This window comes from Cephus cinctus, unplaced genomic scaffold, assembly GCF_000341935.2.
Source record: "Cephus cinctus unplaced genomic scaffold, Ccin1 Ccin1_scaffold1758, whole genome shotgun sequence".
NCBI classification, from domain to species: domain Eukaryota; kingdom Metazoa; phylum Arthropoda; class Insecta; order Hymenoptera; family Cephidae; genus Cephus; species Cephus cinctus.
Genome location: NW_014333978.1, coordinates 5,628 through 17,836, shown reverse-complemented (window position 1 = coordinate 17,836; position 12,209 = coordinate 5,628). Strand labels below are relative to the sequence as shown.

Genomic DNA, 12,209 nt, shown 5'->3' with positions numbered 1-12,209 from the left:
TCCGAGGATTTACCTACATCCCATTTCACACTCTCATAAAGAGCATACGAAATTACACTATCATAAACATTGCAATATCTAAGAATAGTAAAAAATTAGAGAGAAATTCCCATAATACCTCTGTCCGTATACTAAATTAAAAAATTTGGGGTTACACACATAGATACATGCATTCCATTCATTCCATTACATACAGTTACAGTATGATGCGGAGCCCAAAATAATTTGTCAATGTGGCGAATCCCTGGTCCATGTAATTCGTTCGTCAGTGGTTATATCCTTATGATTTCATTGTTCAGAACTCGGAGTATTCATGAACGCAGAAATAATGAGGCTCACTGCTGGAGCATTTGATAACAAAAACGATACTAAATACGTTATACGCTCTGTTGCCTAGTACAGAGATAAAATTAAAAAATAAAACGCTATAGATTATAATATATAGTTCTTGTGTATTCAAGCTGATATTTCGCAAGTGTGGTTACTTATGTTTCGACATTATTACACGTCTACTACGCTTGGAAGTTTTTTGGCGAAAAAAGAGGAGTTTCGCTCTCGCGTGATAATAGTATAGATACGATATATGTAATGTATAATATAATGTAGGCTATAGTGCTCCTATTTGCTCCGTAAGTAATTATCCCCTTAACTAAATAATCAAAGAGCATTAACCATCTTTTGAAGTTACCCTTTAATCTTTTCTCCGCTATACCCAAACTTGCCACATTACGACGTTAACTTTCTTCTACATATTTCTAATATTCGCGTCTTTTTTTCCGTCAGTTGGAATACGCATCTCAGATATTTCATTTCTTTCACCTCCTCTATTCCTTTTGCTTTCCATATCTATTCTCCTTTTTTTTCTTCTTGCTCCTTTTCGGAAGCACATCATTTTCTATTTTTCTCTATGTAGAGCTAGATCCTTTTTTCCAGGTGATTTTCAATTCTGTTAACTTCATCTCTTCTTCTTTCGTTACTAACATTACGAAGTCGTCAGGATACATACGCGTCCACAAATTTTCTTCTCTCACTATTACTCCTCCTAATTATTCATCTTTTAGTTTTTATTCGATGACTGATAAAAATAGTGCAAAAAATCGAATTATTTTATGGTCCATTATAATCGTAGCAATTAAATACATAAACTCTGTCCTGGACATTGAGGAGGCCTAATAAAAAAACTCACTATAACGAAGAAAAGTTTGAATTGAACTTAAGTTATTCTTATTCCAATCGTTTGATAGTTGTTTGATGCGGAATCGTTTGATACTAATTTGATAGGCTTGTAAAAACGTTTGACAGTCAATAGTTTTTTCAGATTTCAGTGTCTCGATCAAATGCATGCAATAAATAGAAAAATAACGTGCACTCTTTGTTCTCGGTTCATTTTCGGACATACCTTTTGTGCTCCGGAGCACGTAAAAACACTTGCATGAACAAACCTATAGCTTTTCCGTGGTTCAATCGATGCAAAATCGTTTGATAGTTTTGACAATCAGGAATAAACAATAGAAGGGTAATCTGTTAGTATTAACAAAGGCCGATAGACGACACACTTCTTTCGCAATTTAATCTTATCTCAATAATATCAATTATTTCTAATAGATGATTAACCCTTCTCGTTAATATATGAATCATTTGGAATAATTAAATAGTTTCTAAAATCGATTTAGTCAAGTAAGTTAGCGTGACTTAAAATCGTAAAGATAACGCAATTCAGATATTTAAAATTTATAAAAGTGTTTTTCGCTCGATCTATCCCGTCTAGGATTAGAGCATTAATTTATCACTTTGTTTAAATTCTGGCCAAGTAGCATGTGCTATTCTGCCGAATACGTTAAGTGAAAAATTTGCCGAAGTCCTGTGGAAATCATTGCGATCTCACTCATAAGCTTCATTTAGCACTTTTTGTCTTGTATCTATTATTCTTGCATTGATTAGTCATTTTGCACATAGTGCCATTTTGCACATTTTTCGCTGATGCTCTTAGATACGGTTAGGACCTTAGGAATGCAGTCAACTAAGCAGCTGAGTAGGTGACACGGGCAGTGCATTGGGTAACGTACGAAATCTGCAATTCTATTGACTGTTGGCTATATTATTCTGTTTCGAAAATGATAACCGATACTATACGTAACAATACTCACCATTTTCCAGTTGCCATTTATTATTGTGCATTTTATCGATAATTTAATAAAAACCTGTAATTTTATATTATCATATAATAATTATCTGTGGCCTAAGTTTTTGAAATCGCCGAACCCGAGCACTTACCTGTATCCCATTTTGCACACCCATAAGGAGTTCTCACGATAATTAATGAGATGGAAATATCCTATCTATCAGTAATTAATTATTTTTAATGAATTTCGTTCGGAAGATTACATATTTCCATATAAAATGAATAGAATACGTTAAGCTACCCTCGTTCAGTTACTCCCTGAAGTAAAAATTGAAAAATTTCATTTGTACAGTATCTGGAATTGCGAATTCCAAAATTTGAAGCCTAAAATTGAGCGTACGAGGAATTACGCCACAAAGGAATCAGGAAACGAAAGGGTAGTTTTTGTAAGACATGCAACCGAACGTTATTGAAACGATTAAGCTTCTCAATTGACACATAAAAAAAAACTCATAATAATTGGAAAGGCAAATTTAAGCCCTTTTAATAAGAAGTTGGTTACACTTCTATAGGAGTTATTCACCCCTTAAATTAGGTTTTTTTGCGAGAAACGCTAAGACATGTATCTCTTACTTTTTTATCTCTTTCAAATGCAATTGGTTTCATTGAAATCCGCTCCGTAGTTTCCTTATTACAAAAATCATGCAACCTTCACCCCTTGTACATTTTTATGAATTAACCTCATCAGACCCGATAAAAAAGCATTTTTCATTATTCGCCATAAGCATCGATCTCCAATTGGTTTCATTTAAATATTTCAAATAAAAATATGCTAAACTACGAGCATCGAACTAAAAGTGCCCGAATTTAACGGGTAATTTCATCCCTTAAAACCTTTTTTCTGTAGATAAAAACATATGTGTCCCTTATCTTTTTATACTCTGCAATATATTTGAGTTTCATCATAATCGGAGGGAGACATCTGAAATACTTTCCTTGTTAGTTGTTTATTAAGCCTAGTCTTTTCTAGTATGTTCCGAAGTTGTTCACGACATATTGAGTCGAAGGCTGCTTTTAAACCTATCAATATCATCTTTTTTATGTAACGACCAGAGTAAACAAATAGCTGAATTGCTGATTGATGAATACAAAATATGATGTCTTCACACTGTCTTTGACCAAGAATCCACGTTGTGACATCAAAAATTCTCTTTTATTCGATGATTTTGTAGTGCTGGCGTGTTAATAAATTCGACAATTCTTGGCAGCTGCTACGCCGATAAAGTTGCCAATTACAAAAATAACTCGTCTGAGCTGTTCGATGAATCTTGACGTGTGTGTAGATGACTGCTGTGTCTCATTGCTTTCGTATTTTTCTGAATCCTGCGTTCTCTATCATGTGTGCCGATTCTATGAAACTAATGGCGACTCGTGAAACGTCTCTCGTTCTCACTACTCTTTCCGGTAATCCGGCTCTGAGGCCTCTGGAGGCTCTCTGAACATTCATATATCCCGCATAAAATAGTTTCTCATGCCGCGGCGCTACCTAGACCAGTATTCCTACTCTGGGATATCGGTTCACCCACGCACTCCAGTGCATTCGGGAGCTCTTGTCTTTTGCTATTTATCCAACGCGCGATTAACACCGATGGCGAAATACACCTGCGAACCGCCTATTCTGACTAATTCAAGGTAACCTCGCAATTACTAGAATGGTAAACGGGCCATTTATACCGTCTAATTGGAGAATCTAGCTACTCATCGCACGTTGCGCAAAACCATCCACGTGGCCATCTTCCTAAGACCTATTCGAATCCCGAATGCGAAGGATTTAAGGATTCTACGAATGAGATAAACTTGACGATATTGGTAATAATTGAACTATTTTGACAAATTCTGGATTTACCGTTTATCAAACACTGCGACGTAAAACGGGAATATTATGCGGCATCGTTAACTTTTATTAATATTGTAATGACTCAGAATCTGTAATGCGGTATAACCAGTTTCCTCCAATTTTTCTTTAAAAAACAGCGAACGTATGTAACGTTCGTATGAACGTATGAGACGTTTCGCGATTTTAGAGAATTAGGAATCATGAGACTTGTTTAAAAGGGTTTGTGCACCGGGGTGGCGTCTTGATAGGAAACAACAATTGATTTTTAAAATTAATTAATCTTGCTATATTGTCCTATAAATTACGTTTTAGAAAGTCACTTAAGGTAGTCCTTTCGCAGTACCTAGTCAAATGATAGTCCATTATGGAATCATTAGAAATAGAGATATTGCAACGTTCCAATAATAATAAAAATACAAATTGTGATTTTACACGCATGATACGACAAACATCGCGAAAATAGTGCGGTTGATCGTGATGTATTCATCCTTGTCACCATTTTAATAACGTATAGATAAACTTGGCAATGTCCCAGTAGCTAGTTTTCTGTTAAGGGAGCCCGTACGGGTTTTTGTGTATGCCTCGTGTCACATAACCAATGAAGCAGCATAAAATTCGCGCTATTCATGGACGTGTAAAAGGACGCTTTATTTTGAATTCGAAATACCTTTGGAGACAAAATGTGCTAGCATCGATGGAAAAAGCCGCCGTCCCGACTTTCCCTGATGAGCCAGAGACATTTCAATTCTACGGACGCCGCATCGTAAAATTGGAAACTCTCGCTCAGGATCTTTGGTGCACAGTTTGTGATACCTCTTTATCGCTTCGAAACGTGCAAGCAGAGGATAAAGCCGGTCTCGCAAGCAAATCGATGTGAAATGTGCACAGTGCAATAAAAACTAACCAGTAAATACAAATAAACGCATCTAAAATGTCTTAACCTCAAAGCGGCTACCGATATGTTGATTTTTGATAATAAAACGGATATACATGTAACATAATTTTTTGTCTGTTACATTTTAATGCTTTCATATCTTCATTTTTTCGTGTAATACATCGCAACAATGATAGACGGTGGCATTGGGGAGACACACTTCAACATAATCTTATCTGCTCTGAATATACCCAGTTTGTCACCAACCACACTTAAACGCAATGAGAGAGCCACTGGTCCAGCTATATAGAAGATAGCTAGGAATAGCTGTCAAGAGGTTACCAAGGTAGAAAAATCCGTGACTGTTGCTGTGAATATTGCGTCTCGAACAGACCAATTAAAGTGAGTTCTTACGCGTCTCAATTAAAATTAGGTGAATTCAAGTACAGAACAACTTATTATCGGAGTACACGTCGTTAGAGCTTGATTTTTATGTTTTCAGAAATTCTGACCTATCCGATGACCGACGACTTAAAGGACTGGATAACCGAGATTTGAGATCGAGTTTTGACGACGTTATGAAGACAGCAGAGGAAAATCGAGAGGAGACCATCACGATTGTCGCATCTTATGATGCTGGATGGCAAAAGCGTGGAACTGGCCGTGCTTATAATAGCCTATCCGGTTTGAAACGATGACACATGAACCTTAAAATTCTCTTCATCTTTTTTCGACTCTTTGCCTGCTTCAATATTTAGCTCAAGGGAGTCTCATCGGGCATCGGTCGAAGAAAATCCTCGGATATGCAGTTCGAAGTAAGACATGTGCTTTGTGCGCACGTGGACATTGCCCCGACGATCATGATTGTCGTCAAAACTACGAAGGCAGCGCAAAGTCGACGGAGCCCGACATGGCTGTGGAGTTGATCGCTCATAACTAGGATCTGAAGGACGAAAACGTTTGCATCAACGTTTTGATTGGCGACGATGACTCATCGACTATTGCAGCAGTGCGGCGCGAATCTGCCACGCGCGTGGATAAGTGGTCCGATCTGAATGACGCATTGAAGACGATGAACGACGCGTTGTATAGCTTAAAGCTGCCACTGAAAATCATCGAGTACTTTTCACGATGCTGGATGTGCGCGATTAAAAAAAAATGAAGGCAATCCGGAAGCAGTCGAATTTGCGCTATAAAACGTAGTGCCGCACGTTTTTGGTGCTCATGAGCATTGCGGCAAGTGGTGTCGTGTTTCTAACATGGGTTCAGAGTACCACTACAAAGATCTTCCTCATGGAAAGCCCTTATCGGATCTGCAGTTGAAATCGGTACTAACCTCGGTCTTCGCGTGATTCATAAATAATTCGAGCAAGTTAGCACTATGCAACTCAAGCCAAAGCAACGAGTCCTTCAAAAATTCGGTTGCTGGCAAGGCATCAAATTAAAGTTCTACGCAGCATCAGAGTCTCTCAACTTTCGGGTAACTTCAGCAGTTTTTCAGAAAAATATCGGTGTAACTTACATCGAACAGGTAATTTCTTGAGTGATTTATTGTGATTCTAAAAAAATTCACTTGTCTTTAATTGATTTAAAACTCCATTTTTTTTTAATTATCATATTCAAGGTTTATAAAGTATTGAATCTGTCGCCGGCTAAAGTGTCGAAGGAATTCCGCGAATCCAAGAAACGATCCAGAAAACGCAAAATCGAGCAACTACAGATTGTCGAAGCGAAACGAAAAAGACTGTTTTGTAAGAAAAACCTATGGAGTAAAACAGTATTTGCACAGCATCGAGAAGGGATTACGCACGAGACTGACAGCAGACTCAATGATGTATCTGGACTCATCGATGAGAAACCTTACCAAGGTATCGCTCCGCTGACTCTTGTAGATGCTGATTTCCATGGAATTTCATCGGGATATAAACATAACAAATATTTAATTATCAACCGATACTTCAAATAACCAAGATGCAAAGATAATGATATTTAATCTCGAAACTACTGACCCGTTGAAATCCGCTGAAATATGCCAGGTCCGTCACCATTGTCGGGGTACGTTGAAGGAGAAACACTTGAATGAAGTTTGCCTACTGCTTTCAGATAGCAGCTATGTATGACGAGGAAATATTCAACGCATATATTGTTCCTGTGGAAGGTATTTCTCCCAGGGCCGCGGTGATAACAAGGCTTCAGGTTAGGTTAGGTTAGCGAAATGTTTTTGAACGGCCGGCAAGTGGACAATACGCCATCTCAACTGTCGTTCAAAAACTTCATCTCGTATTTACGGAACATCGGCAGTAGTATAATTCTCGCAGCGCACAACGGGTTCAGGTGCATTTCATATAATGAATCTTATTCATGTAACTAAAACAAACTGTAATTTCTCGTAAGGAATTTTAGGTCAAGCTAACATCCTAATCGCACATCACGAAACCACGTGTAAAGTAAAACTGCATCAAATAATGGTCAAGTGCTTTATCGGATATTACCATCTGTATTAGGTTCGATGTACCATTGATATTGAGTCACTTGAAAAGGTTCGGAATTCTCAAAGAATTTCAGTCGGTCGTAAAGGGTTTTGTGGATACGTTGCTACTCTCTCGTAACCAACTTTCAAACCGAAAGAAGAAAAAAAAGGCTTCACTCTAACAAGTCTTGCGGAAGATTACTTGGGATCTGAGTCGTTAGCAAGCGCTCATAATGCTGTTGCAGACGTTGAGATTCTCAGAAAATTAGTTTGCGGCAGCAGTATCACTGACAATATAATTAAGAGAACAATCAAAACCACAGGTGAAATCGTACATGCAGAGAACAAAGCGATAGTCCAAGCACGAAACAAAGTTTCTCTGAAAAGTTTGAAAGATGCCTCGGCTGGCATAAAAACAAAAATGGCAAAAATTGCATCACAATGCAAACTCTCGAAAAAGCATTCGTTGATTTTGGACCAAAATGTTGCTTTGCGAAGACGTGTTCGACGCGTCTCATGAGTTCACGTACTGTGTTTTCGTTAATCTATATTAACTTATATATTTTCTGTTTTCGCGTTTTCTCAAATTTTATGTATCTTTTGCAGTAACTATCTTTTGTATTACGAATATTGTTAACGTGTCACGAAGTTGACCTTGTCCCGCGTGCTATTCATCTCGTTTCTCGAAATTGTTAAGTTGTTAATTTTATATTATTTGAAGCCCTAGAATAAAATGGCCAATTTGTTATGTTTTCTGTTACTGAATTTCATGGGTTCTCAATCTGAATTTCTTCTCCCTATCTTTTCCTCTATCATTCCCTTATTTAACCTCAGCGTCGTCCCAGCCCCTCTACCATACCTTTTCCTTTATGTATCGAGTTCTTTTATGTATCGTGACGCAACGACGCGTCTGGCGCCCATCCGGCATTTCCCTAAGTCTAGTTCATTTTGTATTGCCTAGTTTCGGAAAATTCGGAAAAAGTATCAAGTCAATTGTAAGCGAAAGATCGTGCCGTACCTTGGAGTACTTTTCTACCTTTACTATCTTTCAGAAATATATCTATTTTTCTTCTTTTGTTACAATATATATTGTGACGTTATTTTTGGACATCACAAAAAAATCCCGTATGGGTAACTTCCGTTTCTTCAGCTTCCGGACGCATTTACGTCCCTTTTCCAATAAACTCTCACGCCACCGGCCAGGAAGTCCAAGGTCATAGGCTAATTAGTGAACACTAGGCTAATACCACCTTGTACAAGTATTTCATACGTCATGACCACATCACCAGTACCAAGCCATCGAAATAACTAGAAACCAACGAAGGAGGATAAGCAGATCTTACGCCAAGGAACGTGAAGAGCTGCCGTGTCGACCTGACAACTCCACCCTATATTTGACCCTACCCGAAAAAAGAGTACGGAGGGCCACCCAAAAGGACAGGACTTCACCTCACCTTTCGTTTTGTATCGCCGGTATCGACAATCCAGAATATTAGGACTAGTACCGAAGACGAGGAAGTCTCGAGTGTCGCGAGATTCCTCGTGCTGGATGATCAGCGGGCCCCAAAGTGGAGGCATCGTAACTGACTTGCCACAAGAGGCAGAAACGACCAGACAGACCAGAAGTCATCAGGATCCCAGCCAGTATCGTCGAGGACAGGGCTGGATCTCACCGCCACCAGAGGCCACTGGACACCCGGAGCTACGGCAGCGAGGCTGTGACGATGTTTCGCGTGGCTAGCGAGATTACGACCAGGATGTTAAAGTGTTGCGTTTAGTCCGCGATTGGAACTTCTATTTTACGCTGTCCTTTCGAGTATTGTGTATCGTGTATTGTTGCTTAATGTAAGGCTCCGGCACCTACCCAATATTTTCGAAATCCATTTCGTAGGAGTAAGGCGATTGAGCCACAGATGTTACTCTAGCGTTATTTCGTATTTCTTATTGGAGGAATAGTTCTAACGATATGATTTTTGTAGCGGCGTAGTAATACGAGTATTGTATATCCTCCCGAGGATCTTATTGGCTATTTAAGGACATTACCGTTTATTGTTAGTGGGGACGCGAGTCCAAACCCTACAGTGAACTTTGCGTGTACGGTATCCTTGTCTGAGTTACCATCGTGGTCGGGTGCGAATTTTGTATCGCCAGTAGTTTCGATAATACCAGTAAGAATCTTGCAATGAGTCACGAATTCTTTTCCATACAGCTCTTATTGTAGTTCGCGTTTCGTATTTTTCCCAGGACCTCCGCCTATGGATGATTTCTGTATCGTTAACGTAGAAAAGATTTTCGTCACAATATATACAGTAACGTCCAATTGAAGTGCAACACTTGAATTTTTGTACATTTTTGTAAAAGTATGACAGATTTTGAAAAACCAAAGACATATTTCTTAGGAAATTTCCTTCCCGTTCTAATGGTAAAGGTTTTCTCCCGATCGGATACAAAATGGCCCAATGGCCCTACCACGCGCGCCAAGCAATTGTCCCCTGAGCGCCTCAAGCGGAACTCGCAAAATTTAGGCGTTTTTTCAAACGGATAATTTAACCCCTTAGCAAACTCATATTTGGATGTTTAAAAGCGCGTTTTAATCGTTGAAATCTCTGCTACAACGTGGATAAATATGACACTTCTATTTCATCGCATTTCTAATGAAAAATGGCAGAGAAGCTTCGGGTGCGCTTGCGAAATCTCGAGATCTCCGTCACGGGATCATCTCCGAGAACAATAATTTTGTGAGAATCTGCAGTATCATTAAAGATGATATCATGCAGAAACTGGACCAGATTGGCCGGCGCGTTCGGAAGTTATGGCCGTTTAAGTGTCTTCACTTCCAGGGGGTGTAACTCCCCCTAGAGTGATCCTACAGGGGTTCAATGGGGATGTTTTTTTAATGCCGAAGGATGTTCTTTCTCGTGCCATAATTAGAAATATGAATTTCCTTCCGGAACTAATAGATCTCGAATTTTTCAAAAAGTTCCAAAATGCACGTTTTCACTCCAACCCCTGCCATTCGGCCATTTTGTATCCGATCGGGATAAAACCTTTACCATTCGAACGGGAAGGAAATTTCCTTAAAAATATGTCTTTGGTTTTTCGAAATCTGTCATACTTTCACAAATGTGTACAAAAATTCAAGTGTTGCACTTCAATTAGACGTTACTGTATATACATATAATATTATCTGACCTAACATTTTCCAAATACAATGAAGAACGAAGAGCAACGATAGTCTTTAATATAACTTGCAGAATAAAAACTTGTGATATCCTCCAAAAAAAAAAAACACTTTCGTGTAAATAAACCTTGTCGAATAGAGGATTGCTGTGAAATCCCCATCTTAAAAGGAAATAAATATATTTGTATTTAGTACTGGATAATTTTTGGCACGGACCCGCCAAGTAGTACTCAATAAAGAATCTCCTAACGTATTATTAATTATTAAGGGGGAATGGAACTTACTTTTTTACGTGCTAATATATCACATGGACCAGAGCTGGAAGCGAGGAAACTTTGCACCCAAAAATATTCTGTAAGAAAGCAATTTCACTGAAGTGATCGCACCAATTTGAAGCCTTCCGACAAAAAGACTTTTTCTGCGAAGCCTGAATTTTGAAACATTGCTTATGACATATGTAAAACAGAAGTGAATATCGACAGTTCACGACCTAGAGATCTGTCATAGAACCACGACAATACCTTTGCTGTTTTCTACCCAACACTTATCACATTGTTGCAGAGAACCAACGATGAAAATTGAAAAAAGTATCAACTTTACACCTTAGCACTGGGAGTTGCTGCCGTACAGCGAATTTCGAGAGTTTTGGGTGCGAATAAGGGGAGCTATCAATACGGCGACTTGCCACCCCTAAAACTTCAGCTTTTCACGCGAGCACTAGTAGTAGCACCGCTAGCCGCTAGGGTCTACGTGCGCCAGTTGTGCTCATTCATCTCTTTATACATATTATCGTAGCGAAACACGGCAAGAAAAACTAGCAACAGATAGCACGGGAGCACGAGCCAGCCCGTGGCACCTCGGTCGGTGCCCCGAGACAGACTGCTTTGACAATAGTCAAATTCGAGAACTAATCATTCTGATTGGTCGAGAGCCTTATACCCGATAACTCTTCTATCTCCTTCGAGTCGTCCCTTTAAACCAAGTCGAGAGCGTTCTTTAGCGAATCGGTACGTAATCTGTGGAGATCCTCCACGGCCGCTTCCCCAGGGCATCGGGCGACAGCTGGGCACTACATCCTTAACTCGGGCAGGAGGTTCCTCCCCTGCCCTTAACCATATCGCAACTTCCTCCGCCCGCTCTACAGCCCTTTGCCCATCTCCAGCGGGGCGCCGGTATCTCACCCGGGCTTCTGCCGGTCCGTGGAGACGTCTCCGTCGGGTACTCTCCTCTGCCGGGCAACTCGGTACGTCGAGACTATATCCCCACGGCAGATTCGAGCACCTCGACCTCAACTAAACACTGACAAAATCTTACGAGAGCCTTGACGTAACTATACGAATCAATCCGAGAGCGTAGCTTCTGAGCAGGGTGGCGACCCGAAGAGAACCAGAAATCGAGAACGTTATCTATACCGGTAACCGGAGTCGCCTTGGGACCGTGATTCAAAAAAATCACGTCACAATATTAATTGCAAATTTTCATATTAATACACTACGTCTTCTCAGCCACAATGACAAATTTCTAGCGTTTAAAGCGGATTTTAAGTACAGTATGGAAAAGTTTATAGGGAATTTTTTCACTTCCACGTAGTTAGCTGTTGAGCATCAGTAAAACGCGACATCACACAACGTGCAAAAGTATAGTCGCGTGTTTCCACGGCTTGTG

At 39.6% G+C, this 12,209-nt stretch overlaps 1 protein-coding gene across 3 annotated transcripts; it reads left to right on the top strand.

The window, feature by feature from the left end:
* Nucleotides 1-5,603: 5,603 nt before the first annotated feature.
* On the top strand, nucleotides 5,604-8,092 carry LOC107273581. Of its 3 annotated transcripts, none has more exons than XR_003061584.1 (3): nucleotides 5,604-6,424; nucleotides 6,518-6,929; nucleotides 6,997-8,092. XR_003061584.1 is itself a non-coding variant. In XM_015751940.2 (3 exons), the coding sequence occupies exons 1-3, from the start codon at nucleotides 6,275-6,277 to the stop codon at nucleotides 7,011-7,013; spliced, it is 411 nt and encodes a 136-aa protein (XP_015607426.1). In that variant the 5' UTR covers nucleotides 5,604-6,274; the 3' UTR covers nucleotides 7,014-8,092. The 3 variants fall into 3 exon arrangements, 2 of the variants coding, with proteins under 2 accessions (XP_015607426.1, XP_015607425.1); XM_015751940.2 differs by having other exon boundaries at nucleotides 6,518-6,761; XM_015751939.2 differs by having other exon boundaries at nucleotides 6,518-8,092.
* The last annotated feature ends 4,117 nt before the right edge of the window (nucleotides 8,093-12,209 follow it).